Below are 26,945 nucleotides of genomic sequence, written 5' to 3' on the forward strand. Positions count from 1 at the left end.
ACACTATGTATGTCATGCAACAACAACCAAAGTGCTTCGTTCATTACATAGGTATGTTTGTTGTTAGGTGAAGTTATGGGCCAATTTGGCAAACACTGTACAAACCCTCATTGTCAGGCTGATGGAAAAGCCAAAGAGCATTTTACTGGTTGAAGTGTTTTTTACGTACAAAGTGGTTGATTTGCGATGACGACACAAACATTATATTAAGCAGGACATTCAAACGAGCCTTACAATTATAATCCAAAGTAGTGTGAAATGAACTCATAAGCAACCTGGTAATGGAGGTTGCTCACCATTTTTGCTCCAGGCAGATATACTACATCCATAACTAGTGGTTTCCTCATTACCAGATATACTACATCCATAACTAGTGGTTTCCTCATTACCAGATATACTACATCCATAACTAGTGGTTTCCTCATTACCAGATATACTATATCCATAACTAGTGGTTTCCTCATTACCAGATATACTACATCCATAACTAGTGGTTTCCTCATTACCAGATATACTACATCCATAACTAGTGGTTTCCTCATTACCAGATATACTACATCCATAACTAGTGGTTTCCTCATTACCAGATATACTACATCCATAACTAGTGGTTTCCTCATTACCAGATATACTATATCCATAACTAGTAGTTTCCTCATTACCAGATATACTACATCCATAACTAGTGGTTTCCTCATTACCAGATATACTACATCCATAACTAGTGGTTTCCTCATTACCAGATATACTACATCCATAACTAGTGGTTTCCTCATTACCAGATATACTACATCCATAACTAGTGGTTTCCTCATTACCAGATATACTACATCCATAACTAGTGGTTTCCTCATTACCAGATATACTACATCCATAACTAGTGGTTTCCTCATTCCAGATATACTACATCCATAACTAGTGGTTTCCTCATTACCAGATATACTACATCCATAACTAGTGGTTTCCTCATTACCAGATATACTACATCCATAACTAGTGGTTTCCTCATTACCAGATATACTACATCCATAACTAGTGGTTTCCTCATTAGCAGGGAGGAGTTTCTGCAATCAAATTGCCCTCGTGCCGCAATTTTAGCAAACACAGAAAAAGGCCTTTATTGGAGACCAAAAGTCGTCTGGCACACTGCTTAGAGTTTCAACAACATGAATAACTTATTTCTAGCCTACAATCATCGATGTTACTACTAATGTGAAAACAAGACAAAATATGACTATTCTTGCTCATTTTAAGACATTTGTCCAACAATTTTAACATTCATTACAGACGTCAATTGTTGTCCAACATCATGGCTCCGCTGTTGGCATCACCTTTTACGGTGGATTACCGCTGTTGTGGGCCTTTAATCATCTGTCTGACTTTGTTGTTCACACAGGAGAGAGACGGGACTATCGTGGATCCTCTGGGGAGTCTCAACAACGTCATGATGCTGAAGAGGCAGAGAAGAGTCTCTCCACATTAGAACACCTCAATAAACACCTGCAGAGATCCACAGGGAAGAGAACTCACTGCTGCTCTGACTGTGGGAAGAGATTCACCTCATCAGGCATTAAAATTCATCAGAGAACACACACAGGAGAGAAACCTTATAGCTGTGATCAATGTGGGAAGAGTTTTAGTCAATCTGGCCATCTGATATCACACCAGAGAACACACACAGGAGAGAAACCTTGTAGCTGTGGTCAATGTGGGAAGAGTTTTGGTCGATCTGACTCTCTGACTCAACACCAGAGAACACACACAGGAGAGAAACCTTATAGGTGTGATCAATGTGGGAAGTGTTTTGGTCAATCTGGCCATCTGGTATCACACCAGAGAATACACACAGGAGAGAAATCTTATATCTGTGGTCAATGTGGGAAGAGTTTTGCTGCATCTCGCAGTCTGACTCTACACCAGAGAACACACACAGGAGAGAAATCTTATAGCTGTGATCAATGTGGGAAGAGTTTTAGTCAATCTGGCTCTCTGACTCTACACCAGAGAATACACACAGGAGAGAAATCTTATAGCTGTGATCAATGTGGGAAGAGTTTTAGTCAATCTGGCTCTCTGACTCTACACCAGAGAATACACACAGGAGAGAAACCTTATAGGTGTGATCAATGTGGGAAGAGTTTTGGTCAATCTGGACATCTGACTCAACACAAGAGAACACACACAGGAGAGAAACTTTAACTGTGGTCAATGTGACAAGAGATACTCTGATAAAAGACATCTGATCAAACATCAGAAAATACATGAAGGAGTTGTTTCATGATATCAATGATATGTCACAATGTAGAATGTTTTAACATTGTAGAAGGAGTATTTTAATGATGTCACAATGTAGAACCCTAAACGTTTGTCCCCTGTTCTATTGATTTCAACATGATATGGATATTAGCCTCAGGGGGAAAATCCAGGCTCTGAAATGGAAGAGTTACTATTTATGTGATTTAACAAAAAGTGACTAACAAAAAAAGAGTTGTGTTATACTTACCATGTTGGTGACCCACTGGAATCAAAATGCAACACTTCAAAATGTAGCTATCTGTTTTCTACAAATTGTCCTCTAACCAGGGATGTACACATTACTCCCATATTCCATGTGGATTTTGAGCTGTTAGTTTAACAGGACGTGCAACCTCATCTCCCTCCTCTCACACAATTGATTTCAACATGATATCGATGAGTGATGACATAAATGTTGTGTTCCTTTGTTTAGCGACCCCTACATTTAAATGTTTCACTCCAAAATGTAGCTGACTGTCTTCTGCTGGTTGTCCTCTAACCAGTGAGGTAAAAGATATCTCCATTTCCATGTGTTTTTTTTATTTGTGTTAGTTTCAACATCACGTACAACCTGATTTCACCCTTAATCGATATCAGTGATTTATTGCTACTTGTCAAAACAACAGTGTTTCTGGTGCTTGTGCAGTTTATAAGGAGCTTGTTTTTAAAAAGTAATATGATTATTGTGGCAGATGTTTGTGTATGTAGCACATGTTATGTTTAGGTTTTCAATTTATCACAAACTGTTTCTGCATATTGGTTATTGATTTGTACATGTTAAAACTGTGTTTTGACATCGGGGCTATCCCACCTAGAAAAATGTCATTGAAAATACCTTGAAAAAAGGACTATGCAACCAAATATTTATTTATGCAACCAACTGACAATTTTTGGTACAATTATATTGACATTGTTGCCCTGCTATTAGAATATCAGGGTTCATTCTCAGATGTGCCAACCCAAATGTACTAGAGCATGACATTGGGGACTGGGCCCCGATCCAACAACATGCCTATTTAGTGAACCCTGAGAAGAGAGAGAAGCTCGAAATGAGACATGTCCCTGGTAAGGACAACTTGGTTGCTGATTGTGGGCAGTTAATAAGTTTTGCGTTAGCCAGTGCCATTGATTACAATTTATTTTGACTGGTTTTTTGGCGATGAGTTTTATCTCTTATTCTTTTCCGTATTTTTCGTTCCAAGGGGACCAGAGTTCTAGAAGCTAGTGGGGGAAAAAAATATAAAAAATGTGTTCCAGAAGCGTTTTAGGAAGACAAGGTTTTTTTCTTGTTTTTAATTGATGACAGCCAGTAGACACCATGTTTATATTGGTGAAGGTGAAGCATTGTAGTTGATTATAATGTGAAATAGAAGTTATTTTCTGTTGGTGGTAAGCATTCTATTAAGGTGTTAGTCTTTGGTTTTTCCATTTTGTTTTGAGGTTGGACTTTAGCACGTCTAGCTCGTTAGCACGTCTAGCTCGTTAGCACGTCTAGCTCGTTAGCCCGTCTAGCTCGTTAGCATGTATAGCTCGTTAGCCCGTCTAGCTCGTTAGCCCGTCTAGCTCGTTAGCATGTATAGCTCGTTAGCACGTCTAGCTCGTTAGCACGTCTAGCTCGTTAGCACGTCTAGCTCGTTACCACGTCTAGCTCGTTAGCACGTCTAGCTCGTTAGCACGTAGGACGCACTGATTGGTGTCACCTCGTTAGTCAGTATGTGTTACACCTGTGCTGGCTTGTCCATCTCGTTAGTGGGAAGGTGTTTCACCTGAGCTGGTCCAGGTTCTATTTAAGAGTGTCTGGCCCAGTGCTCCAGTTGTCTTGATACATGTGGAGAGTCAACACCTTTTTTGGTTTACTTCCTGTCTTTAAGTTTGGTGTGGGTTTTTCTTTTGTCGACACTGAGAGCAAAACTGCAAGATTGTTATAATACTTTTATTGCATCAAATGGTGGTTTTATGCAACAGAATAGAGGGTTCTTAGAACTATTGTGTCTGTGTTCTACTGAGGATGGGCCTCTGGGAGAAAACACTGACAGGAGATTTACAATGTCTTTTGGGTGATAAAACCTAAAGAGACCGCATTCCAGAACATGAGTTAATGTTTCTGTTCTATATGGGACCAGGGAGAGATGACCCCAGGGCCAGACCCTGGTCTCTACACAAAGAGTACTGTTTTTACAGCAGATACTGTCTGCTGAGAATTATAAGTATCTTTCATACAAATCTTAACCTTGTGACCCGTTCTATACATCTGTTGTTGGTCATGTAGGTTGAAAGGGGTGTATCTTGGCTGTAAAAGACCTTTGTACTTTTGTCTCGGGGCTCTCAACGAATCATCTGGGGGTGATTCATCTCTCAACGAATCATCTGGGGGTGATTCATCTCTCAATAAATCATCTGGGGGTGATTCATCTCTCAATGAATCATCTGGGGGTGATTCGTCGACCAGCCATCATTATCATAGGGCACCCAATTGATTGACTTTATATGTGTGTTGTATTGACCTGCTCCCTTATAAGTGAATAAAGATTTAGTTTAAGATAAGTTTGTCTCAATTAATATTAAAGAAATTAACCACCACATTTGGCGATGGGGATGTGAATCTTCACTTGGTGACCGCTCCTGATGACCTGGGTAAATGGTGCACAAGGGATCCCTCTAACTTGGGATCTCAGGGAGACCACACTTCAGAAACAGAGCAGATGGACCCACCTTTGATCTGAGAGGCAGCGAGCCGAGTGGATACCATCAGTATAGTATATATAGTGGATACCATCAGTATAGTATATATAGTGGATACCATCAGTATAGTATATATAGTGGATACCATCAGTATAGTATATATAGTGGATACCATCAGTATAGTATATATAGTGGATACCATCAGTATAGTATATATATGAGTGGATACCATCAGTATAGTATATATATGAGTGGATACCATCAGTATAGTATATATAGTGGATAACATCAGTATAGTATATATAGTGGATACCATCAGTATAGTATATATAGTGGATACCATCAGTATAGTATATATAGTGGATACCATCAGTATAGTATATATAGCGGATACCATCAGTATAGTATATATAGTGGATACCATCAGTATAGTATATATAGTGGATACCATCAGTATAGTATATATATGAGTGGATACCATCAGTATAGTATATATATGAGTGGATACCATCAGTATAGTATATATAGTGGATAACATCAGTATAGTATATATAGTGGATACCATCAGTATAGTATATATAGTGGATACCATCAGTATAGTATATATAGTGGATACCATCAGTATAGTATATATAGCGGATACCATCAGTATAGTATATATAGTGGATACCATCAGTATAGTATATATATGAGTGGATACCATCAGTATAGTATATATATGAGTGGATACCATCAGTATAGTATATATAGTGGATAACATCAGTATAGTATATATAGTGGATACCATCAGTATAGTATATATAGTGGATACCATCAGTATAGTATATATAGTGGATACCATCAGTATTGTATATATAGTGGATACCATCAGTATTGTATATATAGTGGATACCATCAGTATAGTGTATATAGTGGATACCATCAGTATAGTATATATAGTGGATACCATCAGTATAGTATATATAGTGGATACCATCAGTATAGTATATATAGTGGATACCATCAGTATAGTATATATAGTGGATACCATCAGTATAGTATATATAGTGGATACCATCAGTATAGTATATATAGTGGATAACATCAGTATAGTATATATAGTGGATACCATCAGTATAGTATATATAGTGGATACCATCAGTATAGTATATATAGTGGATACCATCAGTATAGTATATATAGTGGATACCATCAGTATAGTATATATAGTGGATACCATCAGTATAGTATATATAGTGGATACCGTCAGTATAGTATATATAGTGGATACCGTCAGTATAGTATATATAGTGGATACCGTCAGTATAGTATATATAGTGGATACCGTCAGTATAGTATATATAGTGGATACCGTCAGTATAGTATATATAGTGGATACCGTCAGTATAGTATATATAGTGGATACCGTCAGTATAGTATATATAGTGGATACCGTCAGTATAGTATATATAGCGGATACCGTCAGTATAGTATATATAGCGGATACCGTCAGTATAGTATATATAGCGGATACCGTCAGTATAGTATATATAGCGGATACCGTCAGTATAGTATATATAGCGGATACCGTCAGTATAGTATATATAGCGGATACCGTCAGTATAGTATATATAGCGGATACCGTCAGTATAGTATATATAGCGGATACCGTCAGTATAGTATATATAGCGGATACCGTCAGTATAGTATATATAGCGGATACCATCAGTATAGTATATATAGCGGATACCATCAGTGTAGTATATATAGCGGATACCATCAGTGTAGTATATATAGTGGATACCATCAGTATAGTATATATAGTGGATACCATCAGTATAGTATATATAGTGGATACCATCAGTATAGTATATATAGTGGATACCATCAGTATAGTATATATAGTGGATACCATCAGTGTAGTATATATAGTGGATACCATCAGTGTAGTATATATAGTGGATACCATCAGTATAGTATATATAGTGGATACCATCAGTATAGTATATATAGTGGATACCATCAGTATAGTATATATAGTGGATACCATCAGTGTAGTATATATAGTGGATACCATCAGTATAGTGTATATAGTGGATACCATCAGTATAGTATATATAGTGGATACCATCAGTATTGTATATATAGTGGATACCATCAGTATAGTATATATAGTGGATACCATCAGTATAGTATATATAGTGGATACCATCAGTATAGTATATATAGTGGATACCATCAGTGTAGTATATATAGTGGATACCATCAGTATAGTATATATAGTGGATACCATCAGTATAGTATATATAGTGGATACCATCAGTATAGTATATATAGTGGATACCATCAGTATAGTATATATAGTGGATACCATCAGTATAGTATATATAGTGGATACCATCAGTATAGTATATATAGTGGATACCATCAGTATAGTATATATAGTGGATACCATCAGTATAGTATATATAGTGGATACCATCAGTATAGTATATATAGTGGATACCATCAGTATAGTATATATAGTGGATACCCTCAGTATAGTATATATAGTGGATACCATCAGTATAGTATATATAGTGGATACCATCAGTATAGTATATATAGTGGATACCATCAGTATAGTATATATAGTGGATACCATCAGTATAGTATATATAGTGGATACCATCAGTATAGTATATATAGCGGATACCATCAGTATAGTATATATAGTGGATACCATCAGTATAGTATATATAGCGGATACCATCAGTATAGTATATATAGTGGATACCATCAGTATAGTATATATAGTGGATACCACATCTTGAACGTTGTTAAAAAGAAAAGAATGTGAGCGAAGCAAAGTGGAGTTTTTAGAAAAGCCTCGTAGGCTCTGAGTGTGTATTCCTGGGTGTGGGGGGGGGGGGGGGGGGGGGGGGGGGGCGCCGCCTTGGAGGTGTAAACAGGGCCCAGCCAGCCATCTGTGAACTGAATGAAAACTGGAATCTGTGTTTACTAGTTAAGACCATTTATGATATAGTATAAGCTAGTAAGGTGCACCTGTAATTATTTTAAACATATACTTGATTTAAACCTGTAATAGTTAGTTAACGAAGCTAACGTTAGCTAGTTTATTATCACAAAAGTGAGAACTGCTCTAGATTGGAAACTTACGTTAATGAGTGTAAAGCCATATTGTCTTTATGGAAACGATATACAATATATGGGAAAGAATATAGTTGAGGAAATAATCCAAACCTAGTTGTGCCTAGTTAGGACATAACGTTAGCTAGCTAGCTAACGGTACTGTACTGTAGCTCATACAACGCCGACGGTCAAACCCGGCTTTCTAATATTTACGTTCATTAACTATAGTAACGTTATGGAAGATATTCACAGAAAACCATCATTGTCTTCGTTATTCATTATTAGTATGTTATATTATTATAATACATTATTTCGAGACATATTCAGAGCCAAACATCAACCCAACTTAACCTTTTTAACTGTTGTCGCATCCAAACTTGTCACCATCGTTTTCAGTTGTAATTGCGAAGTTCCCGGAAGAAGTCCAGCAACAACGGAGGTTCCTCGATGAACCCACCTTCTAACAAGTTCTTTGAAGAACCTTTTGGGGCTGTTTTTCATTGACCAAGAACCCTACTGTTCTTAGGGGATCTGAGAACAACTCCAGTTGAACCCTTCATTTTTAGAGTGTAGTCGGCTCTATTTACTCTCAGATTCAAACATGATGATTAGCATCAACGATCAAGTCAGCTGCTGCTGCTCCAATACAGTATGAGGTGAGACGGTGAACTGATGTTGAACTGGGCAGTCAGCTGCTGCTGCTCCAATCCAGTATGAGGTGAGACGGTGAACTGATGTTGAACCGGGCAGTCAGCTGCTGCTGCTCCAATACAGTATGAGGTGAGACGGTGAACTGACGTTGAACCGGGCAGTCAGCTGCTTCTGCTCCAATACAGTATGAGGTGAGACGGTGAACTGACGTTGAACCGGGCAGTCAGCTGCTGCTGCTCCAATACAGTATGAGGTGAGACGGTGAACTGACGTTGAACCGGGCAGTCAGCTGCTGCTGCTCCAATACAGTATGAGGTGAGACGGTGAACTGATGTTGAACTGGGCAGTCAGTCATTCATTCTGTACTACGAGTCTATCAAATCAAATTGAATTTGACCTTACAGTGAAATGCTTACTTACAAGCCCCTAACCAACAATGCAGTTTTAAAAAGCACAAATAAGAATACTAAATAAAAGGAACAAGTAATTAAAGAGCAGAAGTTAAATAACAATAGCTAGACTATATACAGGGGGTACCGGTACAGAGTCAATGTGTGGGGGCACCGGTTAGTAGGTAATATGTACATGTAGGTAGAGTTATTAAAGTGACTATGCATAGATGATAACAGAGAGTGGGGGGGGGGGGGGGGGGGGCTTCCTCTGACACCGCCTGGTAAAGAGGTCTTGGATGGCAGGGAGCTTGGCCCCAGTGATGTACTGGGCTGTACGCACTACCCTCTGTAGTGCCTTGCGGTCGGAGGCAGAGCAGTTGCCATACCAGGCAGGGATGCAACCAGTCAGGATGCTCTCGATGGTGCAGCTGTAGAAGCTTTTGAGGTTCTGAGGACCCATGCTAAATCTTTTCAGTCTCCTGAGGAGGAATAGGTTTTGTCGTGCCCTCTTCACGATTATCTTGGTGTGCTTGGACCATGATAGTTTGTTAGTGATGTGGACACCAAGGAACTTGAAGCTCTCAACCTGCTCCACTACAGCCCCGTCGATGAGAATGGGGGCGTGCTGTCTTCCTTTTCCTGTAGTCCACAATCATCTCCTTTGTCTTGATCACGTTGAGGGAGAGGTTGTTTTTCTGGTACCACACGGCCAGGTCTCTGACCTCCTGACCTCCCTGTCTCATCGTTGTTGGTGATCAGGCCTACCACTATTGTGGCATGGGCAAACTTAATGATGGTGTTGGAGTCGTGCCTGGCCGTGCAGTCATGAGTGAACAGGGAGTACAGGAGGAGACTGAGCAGCACCCCAGAGGGGCCCCTGTGTTGAGGATCAGCGTGGCGGGTGTGTTGTTACCTACCCTTAAAAAACCTCTCTGGGCTACGCAACAGCCAGTGTAATCCCGTGGTGCGATATTCAAATACCTTAGAAATGCTATTACTTCAATTTCTCAAACATATGACTATTTTACACCATTTTAAAGACAAGACTCTCGTTAATCTAACCACACTGTCCGATTTCAAAAAGGCTTTACAACGAAAGCAAAACATTAGATTATGTCAGCAGAGTACCCAGCCAGAAATAATCAGACACCCATTTTTCAAGCTAGCATATAATGTCACATAAACCCAAACCACAGCTAAATGCAGCACTAACCTTTGATGATCTTCATCAGATGACAATCCTAGGACATTATGTTATACAATACATGCATGTTTTGTTCAATCAAGTTCATATTTATATCAAAAAACAGCTTTTTACATTAGCATGTGACGTTCAGAACTAGCATTCCCACCGAACACTTCCGGTGAATTTACTAAATTACTCACGATAAACATTCACAAAAAACATAACAATTATTTTAAGAATTATAGATACAGAATTCCTTTATGCACTCGATATGTCCGATTTTAAAATAGCTTTTCGGTGAAAGCACATTTTGCAATATTCTGAGTAGATAGCCCAGCATCACAGGGCTAGCTATTTAGACACCCACCAAGTTTAGCCCTCACCAAAGTCAGATTTACTATAAGAAAAATGTTATTACCTTTGCTGTTCTTCGTCAGAATGCACTCCCAGGACTTCTACTTCAATAACAAATGTTGGTTTGGTTCAAAATAATCCATAGTTATATCCAAATAGCGGCGTTTTGTTCGTGCGTTCAAGACACTATCCGAAGGGTAAATAAGGGTGATGCGCCCGACGCGTTTCGTGACAAAACATTTCTAAATATTCCATTACCGTACTTCAAAGCATGTCAACCGCTGTTTAAAATCAATTTTGATGCCATTTTTCTCGTAAAAAAGCGATAATATTCCGACCGGGAAACCGTGTTTTAGTTCAAAGACAGAGAAAATAAAAACATGTGGTCGCCTCGTGCACGCGCCTCAGTCTCATTGTCCTCTGATAGACCACTTACCAAAGGCGCTAATGTTTTTCAGCCAGGGGCTGCAAAGACATCATTCAGATTTTTCCCGAGTTCTGAGAGCCTATGGGAGCCGTAGGAAGTGTCACTTTACAGCAAAGATCCTAAGTTTTCAATAAAGAGAGTCAAGAAGCCCAAGGAATGGTCAGAGAGGGCACTTCCTGTGCAGAATCTTCTCAGGTTTTTGCCTGCCATATGAGTTCTGTTATACTCACAGACACCATTCAAACAGTTTTAGAAACTTTAGGGTGTTTTCTATCCAAAGCCAATTATATGCATATTCTAGTTTCTGGGCAGCAGTAATAACCAGATTAAATCAGGGACGTTTTTTATCCGGCCGTGTAAATACTGCCCCCTACCCCTAACAGGTTAAAAAACATGAGCTGGCGCACACCCAGAAAAATAGTTTGTGTGGAGGTGCTGACTAACGGCGAATAAACTATAAACTATCAAAATAAATAAAGTCGCACACTCCATGTATAAACTCCCAGCAATTGAATGGGTATTTACCAACGTTTCAGCATCATTGTGCCTTCCTCAGGGTGATGTCATGAATACTTGAACCAGGTTATGTAGACAAACAGTGCAATTAGTGCAACCAATGACAATAGAGAGGGGTGTGTCATAATGATTAAGTTAATTAAAATGAATTAGTGAAATTGTTAAAAAATATATGACATATTAAATATATTACTGTATTGTTATCATATAGAAACATCATGGAATATTGTACATCATATTAAATATATTACTCTATTGTTATCATATAGAAACATCATGGAATATTGTACATCATATTAAATATATTACTCTATTGTTATCATATAGAAACATCATGGAATATTGTACATCATATTAAATATATTACTCTATTGTTATCATATAGAAACATCATGGAATATTGTACATCATATTAAATATATTACTCTATTGTTATCATATAGAAACATCATGGAATATTGTACATTATATGACCATCAACATACATTATTGTTTCATTCAATTTCACATAATAAAGATATTTAATATTTTCAAGTTCAGAAGTCAGAACCCATCACCTGCTATGTAAAAGAGACAGAAGAATGCACAATGGTCAATGCTATCTGGGATCCTTGGGACATCCCTATCCTAAACCCTAACCTTAACCCCTAACCTTAACCATTTTAAATGTCAACTTCAACGGGCTAGGGACGTCCCAAGGATGTATCTCTACCTGAAAATACATGATCTAAGTGATTGATAGTTGGTATTCAGCAGTCATAAAGCCTTATTTACTTTAATGAACTACTAAAATAGTGATTTAGTCAGACAGCATAGACAGCAGCTCTACACTTTCATCACACTATCATCCAGAAGGCGAGGTCAGTACAGGTGCATCAAAGCTGAGACCGAAAGACAGAAAAACAGCTTCTATCTCAAGGCCATCAGACTGTTAAACAGCACAGAGAGGCTGCAGCCTACATATAGACTTGACATCATTGGCCACTTTAATAAATGGAACACTAGTCACTTTAATAATGTTTGCATATCATTTCTCATCTCATATGTATAAACTGTATCTCAGTCTATGGTGCTCTGACATTGTTTATCCATATATTTATATATTCCTAATTCCATTCCTTACCTTAGATTTGTGTGTATTAGGTATTTGTTGTGAAATTGTTAGATATTAATTGTTAGATATTCCTGCACTGTGGGAACTAGAAGGACAAGCATTTCACTACACCTGCAATAACATCTGCTGAACACCTGTATGTGACCAACAACATTTGATTTATTATGAAGGTCATTTGTGTCAAATGTATTTTTCCCCTCATTCACCCCATCTCTTTACATTGCTTATGTATATTCAGTGGCCTGACTGTGTCAAAGGCCCATCCCGGTAGATCTGAACCGAATGCAGCTTGGAGTGATCGGTTGACAGAAGTCACATTTAGGTGCCAGGTGTAACTGAGGCCATAGATGCTCCATATCCATTACTTTGAGTGGTTTATATAATATGACTAAATGTGTTTCTGTGTTGCAGGGGCAGTCAATAAATGGAACGGCAAGTCCACAGAACATGACATAATCAGAGCTGTGGGAGACCACCTCAAGCCCCTGGTAGAGCCGGGGGTGGTGTTTACCTCTTCAGCAGTCTGTTGATTGGTCAGTCACTGGGTTCATTTGTTTTATTATATGGTCAAATCAAATCAAGCTTGATTCATACAGCACATTTCAGACATGGATGCAACAAAATGGCTTCACAGGAAAAATATTTTTAAAAACATTGAAAATAAACAGAAATATTTAGTACACAACAAACATAAGAGGATAAAAAACAGAAGACTAAACTGAAAAACTAATGATTAAAATGTTAATTGGATGCAATATCCAACCCAAAATATAAGCTTGGGACACTGAAAGTTGACTAGTAACAACAACTGGGACCTAAAAGACACCCACCATGAGACCCACTAAATCTGCCCAAGAAGAGGAAAACAAAAGAAAAACCCACACCAAACTTAAAGACAGGAAGTAAACCAAAAAGGTGGAGCAACTAAAGGTGTTGACTCTCCACATGTATCAAGACAACTGGAGCACTGGGCCAGACACTCTTAAATAGAACCTGGACCAGCTCAGGTGAAACACCTTCCCACTAACGAGATGGACAAGCCAGCACAGGTGTAACACATACTGACTAACGAGGTGACACCAATCAGTGCGTCCTACGTGCTAACGAGCTAGACGTGCTGACGAGCTAACGAGCTAGACGGGCTAACGAGCTAGACGGGCTAACGAGCTAGACGCGCTAACGAGCTAGACGTGCTAACGAGCTAGACGTGCTAAAGTCCAACCTCAAAACATAAATGGAAAAACCAAAGCCTGTAACACCTTCCCCTTTAAGACAACAAATATATCCTATATTTTTGTTGGAAAAGTTTGCTCACCACCAACAGAAAACAACTTCCACTCCACATTATAATCAACTACAATGCTTCACCTTCTACAATATAAAATTCTTCCTAAGAATCAGAACTCTAGAACTCAAACAAAACTCATCTCCAATATGGAAAAAAGTCCAGTCAAAATAAATTGTTATCCATGGCAACGCACTGGCTAAACGCAAAACACAAATGTTTTTGACTGCCCACCCTTGAGACAATCAGCAACCAAGTCGTCCTTATCACAGACATGTCTGACTTCAAGAGGAAACATATTATTATTTTATATTATATTTTGCTAGGTGGGATATCCCCAATGTCAAAACACAGTTTTAACGTGTCTAAATCAATAACCAACATGCAGAAACAGTTTGGGATGAATTGAAAACCTAAACATAAAATGTGCTATATACACAAACATCTGCCACAATAATCATATTACTTGTTTTTTTTTAAACCAAGCTCCTTATAAACTGCACAAGCACCAAAACACTGTTGTTTTGACAAGTAGCAATAAATCACTGATATCAATTAGGGGGGAAATCAGGTTCTACGTGCTGTTGAAACTAACACATCTAAAAAACACACATGGAAATGGGAGATATATTTTACCTCACTGGTTAGAGGACAACCTGCAGAAGACAGTCAGCTACATTTTGGAGTGATACATTTAAATGTCGGGGTCACTAAACAAAGGAACACAACACTTATTTGTCATCACTCATCGATATCACGATGAGATCAATTGTACTAAACAAAGGAATGATCAATTGTGTGACAGAAGGGAGATGAAGTTGCACGTCCTGTTAAAACTAACAGCTCAAAAACCACACGGAATCTGGGAATAATGTGTACATCACTGGTTAGAGGACAACATGTAGAAAACAGCTAGCTACATTTTGAAGTGTTGCATTTTGATTCAAGTGGGTCGCCAACGTGGTAAGTGTAACACAGCTCTTTTTTTGTTAGTCACTTTTTGTTAAATCACATAAATTGTACTCTTTCAATTCAGAGCCTGGATTTCCCCCCTGAGGCTAATATCCATATCATGTTGAAATCAATAGAACAGGGGACAAACGTTTAGGGTTCTACATTGTGACATCACTAAAATACTCCTACTACAATGTTAAAACATTCTACATTGTCACATTATATCATTGATATCATGAAATAACTCCTTCATGTATTTTCTGATGTTTGTTCAGATGTCTTTTATCGGTGAATCTCTTCCCACATTGACCACAGCTATAAGGTTTCTCTCCTGTGTGTGTTCTCTGGTGTACAGTCAGAGAGCCAGATGTTATAAAACTCTTCCCACATTGATGACAGCTATAAGGTTTCTCTCCTGTGTGTGTTCTCTGGTGTACAGTCAGAGAGCCAGATGTTATAAAACTCTTCCCACATTGATCACAGCTATAAGATTTCTCTCCTGTGTGTATTCTCTGGTGTACAGTCAGAGAGCCAGATGTTGTAAAACTCTTCCCACATTGATCACAGCTATAATATTTCTCTCCAGTGTGTATTCTCTGGTGTCGTGTCAGATGGCAAGATGTAGTAAAACTCTTCCCACATTGATGACAGCTATAAGGTTTCTCTCCTGTGTGTGTTCTCTGGTGCACTGTCAGCTGTCCAGATTGACAAAAACGTTTCCCACATTGATCACAGCAATAAGGTTTCTCTCCTGTGTGTATTCTCTGGTGTAGTGTCAGATGGCCAGATGTAGTAAAACTCCTCCCACATTGATCACAGCTATAAGGTTTCTCTCCTGTGTGTGTTCTCTGGTGTTTAGTCAGATGGCCAGATGTTGTAAAACTCTTCCCACATTGATCACAGCTATAAGATTTCTCTCCAGTGTGTGTTCTCTGGTGTCGTGTCATATGGCTAGATGTAGTAAAACTCTTCCCACATTGATGACAGCTATAAGGTTTCTCTCCTGTGTGTGTTCTCTGGTGCACTGTCAGCTGTCCAGATTGACAAAAACTCTTCCCACATTGATCACAGCTATAACGTTTCTCTCCTGTGTGGATTTTCTGATGAATTTTAATGCCTGATGAGGTGAATCTCTTCCCACAGTCAGAGCAGCAGTGAGTTCTTTTCCCTGTGGATGTCTGCAGGTGTTTATTGAGGTGTTCTGATCTGGAGCAACTCTTCTCTGCCTCTTCAGCATCATGAGGTTGTTGAGGCTCCCCAGAGGACCCACGATAGTTCAGTATCTCTCCTGTGTGAACAACAAAGTCAGACAGATGATTAAAGGCCCACAACAGCGGTAATCCACTGTAAAAGGTGATGCCAACAGCGTAGCCATGATGTTGGACAACAATTGACATCTGTAATGAATGTAATGATTACTTGACATTTGTCTTAAAATGAGCAAGAATAGTCATATTTTGTCTTGTTTTCACATTAGTAGTAACATAGATGATTGTAGGCTAGAAATAAGTTATTCATGTTGTTGAAACTCTAAGCAGTGTGCCAGACTACTTTTGGTCTCCAATATTCTGCCCCTTTCTGTGTTTGCTAAAATTGCAGCACGAGGGCAATGCACACAATTTGGTTGCAGAAACTCATCCCTGCTAATGAGGAAACCACTTGTTATGGATGTAGTATATCTGGTAATGAGGAAACCACTAGTTATGGATGTAGTATATCTGGTAATGAGGAAACCACTAGTTATGGATGTAGTATATCTGGTAATGAGGAAACCACTAGTTATGGATGTAGTATATCTGGTAATGAGGAAACCACTAGTTATGGATGTAGTATATCTGGTAATGAGGAAACCACTAGTTATGGATGTAGTGTATCTGGTAATGAGGAAACCACTAGTTATGGATGTAGTATATCTGGTAATGAGGAAACCACTAGTTATGGATGTAGTATATCTGGTAATGAGGAAACCACTAGTTATGGATGTAGTATATCTGGTAATGAGGAAACCACTAGTTATGGATGTAGTATATCTGGTAATGAGGAAACCACTAGTTATGGATGTAGTATATCTGGTAATGAGGAAACCACTAGTTATGGATGTAGTATATCTGGTAATGAGGAAACCACTAGTTATGGATGTAGTATATCTGCTAATGAGGAAACCACTAGTTATGGATGTAGTATATCTGCTAATGAGGAAACCACTAGTTATGGATGTAGTGTATCTGGTAATGAGGAAACCACTAGTTATGGATGTAGTATATCTGGTAATGAGGAAACCACTAGTTATGGATGTAGTATATCTGGTAATGAGGAAACCACTAGTTATGGATGTAGTATATCTGCTAATGAGGAAACCACTAGTTATGGATGTAGTATATCTGGTAATGAGGAAACCACTAGTTATGGATGTAGTATATCTGGTAATGAGGAAACCACTAGTTATGGATGTAGTATATCTGCCTGGAGCAAAAAATAGTGCGCAAAGATTTTAGTTTTTCACAATGTATTCTGAATATTACAGCGCACTATCAGGACAAGATCAGGAGTGCTACTCAAGGAAACTCACATTAAGCTCTGTGTCTATTCACTAATTCACCACCGTGGGGAAAACCCAGGGGAGTTCTCAGAGGCTGACAGCAAAAATAGCCTCCATTACCAGGTTGCTTATGAGTGCATTTCACACTACTTTGGATTATAACTGTAAGGCTCGTTTGAATCTCCTGTTTAATATAATATAATAGTCTTCCCTGTGGCTCAGTTGGTAGAGCATGGTGTTTGCAACGCCAGGGTTGTGGGTTCGATTCCCACTGAAGGCCAGTACAAAAATAAAAAAATGTATGAAATGTATGCATTCACTACTTTAAGTCGCTCTAGATAAGAGCGTCTGCTAAATGACTAAAATGTAAAAAAATAATGTTTGTGTTATTGTTGCAAATCAACTGCTTTATACTTAACACTTCAAATGCTATTTGGCTAGCTTTGCCATCAGCCTGACAATGAGGGTTTGTCCACTAAGTGTTTAACATAACTTCACCTAACAATAACCTACTGTAGGATCCATAACTTCACCTAACAATAACATAGACCTACTGTAGGACCCATAACTTAACCTAACAATATAGACCTACTGTAGGACCCATAACTTCACCTAACAACAACATAGACCTACTGTAGGACCCATAACTTCTAACAACAACATAGACCTACTGTAGGACCCATAACTTCACCTAACAACAACATAGACCTACTGTAGGACCCATAACTTCACCTAACAATAACATAGACCTACTGTAGGATCCATAACTTCACCTAACAATAACATAGACCTACTGTAGGACCCATAACTTCACCTAACAACAACATAGACCTACTGTAGGACCCATAACTTAACCTAACAACAACATAGACCTACTGTAGGACCCATAACTTCACCTAACAATAACATAGACCTACTGTAGAACCCATAACTTCACCTAACAACAACATAGACCTACTGTAGGACCCATAACTTCACCTAACAATAACATAGACCTACTGTAGGACCCATAACTTCACCTAACAACAACATAGACCTACTGTAGGAACCATAACTTCACCTAACAACAACATAGACCTACTGTAGGACCCATAACTTCACCTAACAACAACATAGACCTACTGTAGGATTCAGATTCAGATCAAGAACCGCGTTAATGACAGTATCCATTTGGGTGTCAATAAAGTTAAGGTGACACTCGGTTAGAACCATTGGATTTGCAAACTCTGAAATGATTTAGGATTTCTGTGCCCATAAAAACTGTTTTCCCAGCGTAACATAAGGAGACACTAAATGTTACGTAGGTAGAGAGCATTTCAGAGATCTGAATACAAAAAACTGTCCTAACAGGACAATAACCTAAACCACAAGGCCAAATCTACACTGGAGGAGCTTACCAAGATGACATTGAATGTTCCTGAGTGGCCTAGTTACAGTTCGGACTTAAATCATCTTGAAAGTCAATGGCAAGACTTGAAAATGGCTTTCTAGCAATGATCAACAACCAACTTGACAGAACAGGAAGGATTTTAAAAAGAATAATGAATATTCACATGAAGATCAGTCTCCTATTGGATGACATCACGACTTCCCATCAAGCCAACTCCTTGGAGGCCTTACTATGACATCACTCACTCCTTCTAGTTTGCAGTTGTTAAAAAAACACTATTTTGCTCAAAACATTTATTTGTTTCCCTTCAGTGTGTTTATAATTTACTGTATTTATATATCACTTTTCAACAGGAAAGGACGTCATGAACAATTCCGACAGTACAAAAACATATTCAAGTGTAGAATGCCCTTTTAAAAATCACACATTAGTTCAACAACTGCAGAGTTTGTGTCCCTGTTTTATTAGATAGTACTCACTGTATTTACTGGTGTTAATCAGATCAATGTCCCTGTTTTATTAGATAGTACTCACTGTATTTACTGGTGTTAATCAGATCAATGTCCCTGTTTTATTAGATAGTACTCACTGTATTTACTGGTGTTAATCAGATCAATGTCCCTGTTTTATTAGATAGTACTCACTGTATTTACTGGTGTTAATCAGATCAATGTCCCTGTTTTATTAGATAGTACTCACTGTATTTACTTGTGTTAATCAGATCAATGTCCCTGTTTTATTAGATAGTACTCACTGTATTTACTGGTGTTAATCAGATCAATGTCCCTGTTTTATTAGATAGTACTCACTGTATTTTCTGGTGTTAATCAGATCAATGTCCCTGTTTTATTAGATAGTACTCACTGTATTTACTGGTGTTAATCAGATCAATGTCCCTGTTTTATAAGATAGTACTCACTGTATTTACTGGTGTTAATCAGATCAATGTCCCTGTTTTATTAGATAGTACTCACTGTATTTACTGGTGTTAACCAGAACAATGTCCCTGTTTTATTAGATAGTACTCACTGTATTTACTGGTGTTAATCAGATCAATGTCCCTGTTTTATTAGATAGTACTCACTGTATTTACTGGTGTTAATCAGATCAATGTCCCTGTTTTATTAGATAGTACTCACTGTATTTACTGGTGTTAATCAGTTCTCCAGTCTTCTCTTCTTCGTCCTCCTCTAATGTGACAGTAATCTCCCCCTCTTCATCCTTCATTCCAAAAACGTCTTCATCTTCTTTCACTTCATCCTCCACTGTAAAAACTGCATCTTCCTCCTCTTCTTTTACTGTAACATCCTCCTCCTCTTTCACTCTGAACGCTTCTTCCTCTTCTTTCACTGAAACAGCCTCACCCTCTACTTGTTTTTGTATTGAAACAGCCTCCTCTTCCTCCTCCTCTTTCACGAGAGCGTCTTTTTCCGTCCAGCAGACCTCCGCTTCTTTAGCAGGAGGAGAGTAGCTTAGTGAACTCATGGTCGGAGATGTTAGCTAGTTAGCATTAGCGACTAGACTAGTGCTAACTTAACCAGCCAGCTAGCTGACTTACAACGTAAATATTACATAAAATGGAGTACTATGTTTAAATCACAGTGGCAATTAAACCACGAAATTGTCTTAAGAACTTGAATGTTCAGACTTTGTCAGCTAGCGAGCTACCGAGGTGGCTGCAGTTGTTGAAGAAGCGTTCCGTCCACTAGATTATACGTCACACTAGAAACATCGCCTGAAAGACACATATCGCCATCTCCTGTCTGGAGGGAGGAAACGCAGTTGAGGAGGGAAAACTATTTTTATTCTTCATTGAATTATAATATTATAAAGCAGTTTAGGGAAACGTTTTTTTCCTCTCCATTAAATATGAATATTATATCAACACGTACAAAGAGCAACAATTGTTGTTTGATTAGTTCAGATTTTTTTTTATGAGAATTTAAAACAAACTCTACATCTACTCCACATCTGTATTTCTGATTCAGTCAAATAACTAGATATCAAAATAAGCACCTAGTTATTGATACCCTTGATAAAGATGAGCTAAAATGACTGTATGAAATAAATAAATAAACTTTACCCACTACCAGGATATTTTAGCCCAAAACCTGGTTACCTCTCTGCTAGGAGGCTGAGACTTGGCCATAAGAGGACCTTCCAGCAAGACACATCAACATCCACAAAGAAATGGTTAATTGGGCACAAAATCAACATTTTCAATGGCCATCTCAGTCTTCAGACTTGAACTCCATTGAAAACCTGTGGTTTGAATTGAACAGGGCAGTCCATAAGCGCAGACTAAATAAATCAAGGACCTGGAGAGATTCTGTATGGAGGAAGGGTCTAAGATCCCACCCAATGTGTTCTCTAATCTCATTAAACATTTCAGTGTCATTATCCTCCCAAGGGGAGGGTGCTGGAGTATTGAAAACATGGGTGGCAATAATTCAGACCCCTACCTTTTGAGAATTACATGTTACACTAAATCTCTTTCTCTGAGCAATTGTATTAGTATAAAATAATATAATCTCCCTTTTTTTGTTGGTGTACATGGTGTAACAATACATAATGTAGATGTATATAATGAACAGACTAGGTCTATACTGCTCCTACATGGTGTAACAATACATCATGTAGATGTATATAATGAACAGACTAGGTCTATACTGCTCCTACATGGTGTAACAATACATAATGTAGATGTATATAATGAACAGACTAGGTCTATACTGCTCCTACATGGTGTAACAATACATCATGTAGATGTATATAATGAACAGACTAGGTCTATACTGCTCCTACATGGTGTAACAATACATCATGTAGATGTATATAATGAACAGACTAGGTCTATACTGCTCCTACATGGTGTAACAATACATCATGTAGATGTATATAATGAACAGCCTAGGTCTATACTGCTCCTACATGGTGTAACAATACATCATGTAGATGTATATAATGAACAGCCTAGGTCTATACAAAAAGTTTGGGGTCACTTAGAAATGTCCTTGTTTTTGAAAGAAAAACAAAATGTTTCATTTATTTACCTGTTTTTGCTTTGTCATTATGGGGTATTGTGATGTCATTATAGGGTATTGTGATGTCATTATGGGGCAACGTGATGTCATTATGGGGCAATGTGATGTCTTATGGGGTATTGTGTGTAGATTGATGAGGGAAAAAATGATTTAATACATTTTAGAATAAGGCTGTAACGTAACAAAATGTAGAAAAGGTGAAGGGGTCTGAATACTTTCCGACTGCACTGTATATATTGGGGAAGTACTTAGTGACATCACTTCATTAAACAGGAGGTACAAATATATAACATAGGTTCACAATATCAACATTCAATGTATCAAAATATATGACCAAGCTGGAAGTGTAAACGCCAGCCCAGCCACAATCCTAGAGGTTCACTGATGATCAACCTCCTCCTTCACATCTGACTCCTGATGATCAACCTCCTCCTTCACATCTGACTCCTGATGATCAACCTCCTCCTTCACATCTGACTCCTGATGATCAACCTCCTCCTTCACATCAGACTCCTGATGATCAACCTCCTCCTTCACATCTGACTCCTGATGATCAACCTCCTCCTTCACATCTGACTCCTGATGATCAACCTCCTCCTTCACATCTGACTCCTGATGATCAACCTCCTCCTTCACATCTGACTCCTGATGATCAACCTCCTCCTTCACATCTGAGTCCTGATGATCAACCTCCTCCTTCACATCTGACTCCTGATGATCAACCTCCTCCTTCACATCTGACTCCTGATGATCAACATCCTCCTTCACATCTGACTCCTGATGATCAACCTCCTCCTTCACATCTGACTCCTGATGATCAACCTCCTCCTTCACATCTGACTCCTGATGATCAACCTCCTCCTTCACATCTGACTCCTGATGATCAACCTCCTCCTTCACATCTGACTCCTGATGATCAACCTCCTCCTTCACATCAGACTCCTGATGATCAACCTCCTCCTTCACATCTGACTCCTGATGATCAACCTCCTCCTTCACATCTGACTCCTGATGATCAACCTCCTCCTTCACATCTGACTCCTGATGATCAACATCCTCCTTCACATCTGACTCCTGATGATCAACCTCCTCCTTCACATCTGACTCCTGATGATCAACCTCCTCCTTCACATCAGACTCCTGATGATCAACCTCCTCCTTCACATCTGACTCCTGATGATCAACCTCCTCCTTCACATCTGACTCCTGATGATCAACCTCCTCCTTCACATCTGACTCCTGATGATCAACCTCCTCCTTCACATCAGACCAGCTATCTATTTATCACTGTAAAAAAACAAACTCCAAATGTAGAACAGCCATGGAGGAGGGTGAAAGGATAGCAGCCCCAACTGTCAGTGAGAGAGGAGGCTATTCTGGATAGGGCAGGTACTTTTGTGTAGTTCCTGTCCCTAGAAGTGAGGATGGAGATAATAGTAACATAATATTCAGTGTGGTGTAATTTGACTATAATGAAGTCTGTTTCTTGTGAGGTTTTCTGTCCTCAGATAAAGAGCTCTATGAAAGCCAGTCTACATATGAAGAGGTCTCAATGAAGAGCAGTGGTTCTCAGTCCTGGGGACTCAAAGAGGGGCATATTTTTGTTTTTGCCTTCACACTGCAAAGCTGATTCAAATGATCAACTCATCATCAAGCTTCAAGTGGTATTTATGTATTCATTTGTGATGCCATCCTTGATATGATTCTGTCATTGTCACATGCTACACATGTACATATGTGTGCCCATGCATCTATCAATCCAATGTTATCATGATTTGTTATCAGGGACATTATACTTTAGTAATCCACAATGACCTGGTGATGTAACAGTCTAGTAATTACATTGTCTTCCATATTCCTACAGATACCTTGTAACTGGAGATTCCTTCAAAACGATTGCCTACAGTTACCGTGTAGGGCACTGCAAGGTTGGGTGACCAGGGTCATCTGGGACTGCCTCCTGGAGGAATTCAGGTGTGTGAAGGCTACCTGTGTCCTGCGTAACTTCATGAGGATGGACACGAGGACCAGGAGGGGATCTGCAGCTCGCCGCCGTGTGCCAGAGGAGGAGTCTGCTGCTCTGCAGGATGTTTCAAGGATGGGGTCCAACAACGCAGCAAGAGAGGCAATCCGTGTGCAGGAGATCTTCACCTCCTACTTCTTCAAAGAGGGTGCTGTTCCCTGGCATCACCATAGACTACACTATGCACAACCAAAGGCTCTTTTAAGAGCCATTCACATTGCAATAAGAGTATTCTTCCATTTACTGAGCTATGTCAACTGCAGTTATTCAAGTCCCAATTTCTCTCCCTTTGATTTCTACTTCTCAGGTGAGGGTGCTGTTTAGGTAAGGGTGTGATGTCTGTACAAGAACAAAAACAGGCTATTTTAAATCACCCATATTGAAAAAATGTAGAACAATTAGACACCCTATAACCCACACCTACACACACATGTATCAATCTGATTGATGGATTGTGTTGTGCAGTAAACAGGCTCAGGTGTATAACTGTGGCTCCTTCCACCTTCAAAGAATAGGCAAGAGGGCCAACCATGGAGAATAGTAAGACACTTCATTATTTCTATAACTACGCTGTATTGTTTGTCCTTGTGTGTCCATTCATGTTTTTCAGCATAAAGTACTCTGCAGCCACTTAGTGTGGTGTGGACACCAGGTGAGGCCACACACAGATTCCTGTTGAACACTGTCGCTTTAACTACCTTATTTTCTCAATAACAGTCTCTCTCCTTCACTTCATCCCTCTCTCCTCTTCTCCCTAAATCCTCTAGGTTATATCAGCTGTGTCGACGAACCCCTCCTGCATCTGAACTGGCTACATAGAGGGCACAGCATGATCAGAGGTGAGAGGTCACTTGGTCAGGTCAACAGGAAGTATTATTAAAGAGATGCTTTACATTGAAATACAGATAGAGATGCAGTAGTCCCAGAGTGAATGATCCCAGGTCAGTTTATATTATACAGGAAGTATTATTAAAGAGATGCTTTACATTGAAATACAGATAGAGATGCAGTAGTCCCAGAGTTAATGATCCCAGGTCAGTTTATATTATACAGGAAGTATTATTAAAGAGATGCTTTACATTGAAATACAGATAGAGATGCAGTAGTCCCAGAGTTAATGATCCCAGGTCAGTTTATATTATACAGGAAGTATTATTAAAGAGATGCTTTACATTGAAATACAGACAGAGATGCAGTAGTCCCAGAGTTAATGATCCAAGGTCAGTTTATATTATACAGGAAGTATTATTAAAGAGATGCTTTACATTGAAATACAGATAGAGATGCAGTAGTCCCAGAGTTAATGATCCAAGGTCAGTTTTACATTTCACCTCCTGATTGATGACTAACAATGTTAGAATAAAAAATAAAAACACAAGGTTTAAACATGCTCTCTCTCTCCATCTGTCTCTCGTCTGCAGGTATGTTTTGATGTGAGAGGATGCCAACCCCCAGTCCCATCATCACCACCTCACCTGCTTTTAAGAACCTTTGGGCCGACGAGAGACACTATTATGTAATTGTGATGAACTGAGAGAATATTTATGTAGCACTGTGATTCATTAATCATGTGCTGCCTTCCCTGCTCCTATGTGCTTACCTCTTTCCCTTTCTGTCTTTTACACCTCTCTCACCACCTCCTCTTTCTTCCTCTGTTTTTATAATGCACAACAGATGTGCATTGAAGGACAGATTGAACTTGTATTTATAACATAACTGCTTTCTTCTGCTTTAACTTCTTTCTTCTGGAAAATGTGAAGTCCAAGATGGACAAAGGGGGCGTTGTCGGGGCTGTGTTTCTGGACCTAAGGAAGGCTTTCGATACTGTTAACCATGAGATTCTCATCACAAAATTGTCCAAGTTCAACTTTTCCCCCGATGCCTTGAGATGGATGAAATCATACCTGTTACATCCTCAGAAAGCATGAGCTCCTGAGTTGGGAAGATCTTGTGCAATACACCGACGCATGTCTTGTATTCAAGATCCTAAATGGCCTGGCTCCCCCTCCACTCAGTATTTTTGTTAAACAGAAAACCCAAACATATGGCAGCAGATCCACAAGGTCTGCCATGAGAGGTGACTGTATAGTTCCCTTAAGGAAAAGCACCTTTAGTAAATCCGCTTTCTCTGTGAGAGCGTCCCATGTCTGGAATACACTGCCATCAGACACACATAACTGCACCACATATCACACTTTCACAAACTGCATGAAGACATGGCTAAAGGTCAATCAGATTTGTGAACATAATCCCTAGCTGTGTATTACCACTTTCCATGTTGTCTGGAGCTTGTGAGGTGTGGAAACACTGTTGTTTTTATGGATTTTGTCTTGTTGCTTTTTGTCCTATGTTGCTCTGTCTGTATGCTATGTCTTGCTTGTCCTATGTTGCTCTGTCTTTATGCTATGTCTTGCTTGTTCTATGTTGCTCTGCGTGTGCTCACTGTTCAATGATTGTCTATATTGTAATTGTTTTTAATAACCTGCCCAGGGACTGCGGTTGAAAATTAGCCGGCTGGCTAAAACCGTCACTTTTACTGAAACGTTGATTAATGTGCACTGTCCCTGTAAAAATAAAATAAACTCAAACTCTTGGTGTTTGTAAATATTGTAGAATGTTTATTTGTCAAATTCTTGACACAACAATCTGGTTTGTGTATAAACTCAATTCAACTGAATGAAATGATGTGCCAGATGTGACTAATAAAGGATCATCAACCAGATGGAAGAAGAGAGGTGGACATTTTTTAATATTGATCACAATATGACAGTACAAATCAATCAAATCAAATTGTATTGGTCACATTCACATGGGTAGCAGATGTTAATGGTGTGATTGTTGTCTAATCGGGTGCACAGATCCTATCAATAGGCTTTTCTCCTTCCTTCCATTTACCATAGGGGTCAGGTGACCTGCACTGACCACTCCTGGGATTTTCTGACTAAGGTACTCGTCAACTATATCCAACAAGACTCCAGCGAT

The 26,945-nt window shown here is 39.0% G+C and overlaps 1 protein-coding gene and 1 long non-coding RNA gene across 2 annotated transcripts; one reads left to right on the forward strand and one right to left on the reverse strand.

Moving 5' to 3' along the window:
* Positions 1-13,688: 13,688 nt before the first annotated feature.
* LOC145875848 (uncharacterized) lies at positions 13,689-20,589 on the reverse strand. Its single transcript, XM_082971654.1, has 2 exons — positions 20,036-20,589; positions 13,689-16,255 (listed from the first exon to the last, which is right to left on the reverse strand). Exons 1-2 carry the CDS (start codon positions 20,379-20,381, stop codon positions 15,201-15,203), a joined length of 1,401 nt encoding a protein of 466 aa, XP_082827780.1. The 5' UTR covers positions 20,382-20,589; the 3' UTR covers positions 13,689-15,200.
* A 3,815-nt stretch (positions 20,590-24,404) lies between these two features.
* Positions 24,405-26,685, forward strand: LOC145875849 (uncharacterized). Its single transcript, XR_014391356.1, has 2 exons — positions 24,405-24,802; positions 25,385-26,685. It is a non-coding gene; the product is annotated as an uncharacterized LOC145875849 (long non-coding RNA).
* Positions 26,686-26,945: the final 260 nt, after the last annotated feature.

This window comes from Salmo salar, unplaced genomic scaffold, assembly GCF_965601325.2.
Source record: "Salmo salar unplaced genomic scaffold, fSalSal1 ptg000360l, whole genome shotgun sequence".
In the NCBI taxonomy this organism is placed as follows: Eukaryota; Metazoa; Chordata; class Actinopteri; order Salmoniformes; family Salmonidae; genus Salmo; species Salmo salar.

Excerpts from the sequence above, each read along its gene's own strand:
- LOC145875848 (XM_082971654.1), bottom strand. The coding sequence starts at position 20,381 with ATGAGTTCACTAAGCTACTCTCCTCCTGCTAAAGAAGCGGAGGTCTGC. Across the intron at positions 16,256-20,035 it reads GATTAACACCAGTAAATACA|GAGAGATACTGAACTATCGT; the intron begins GTGAGTACTATC and ends TTGTTCACACAG.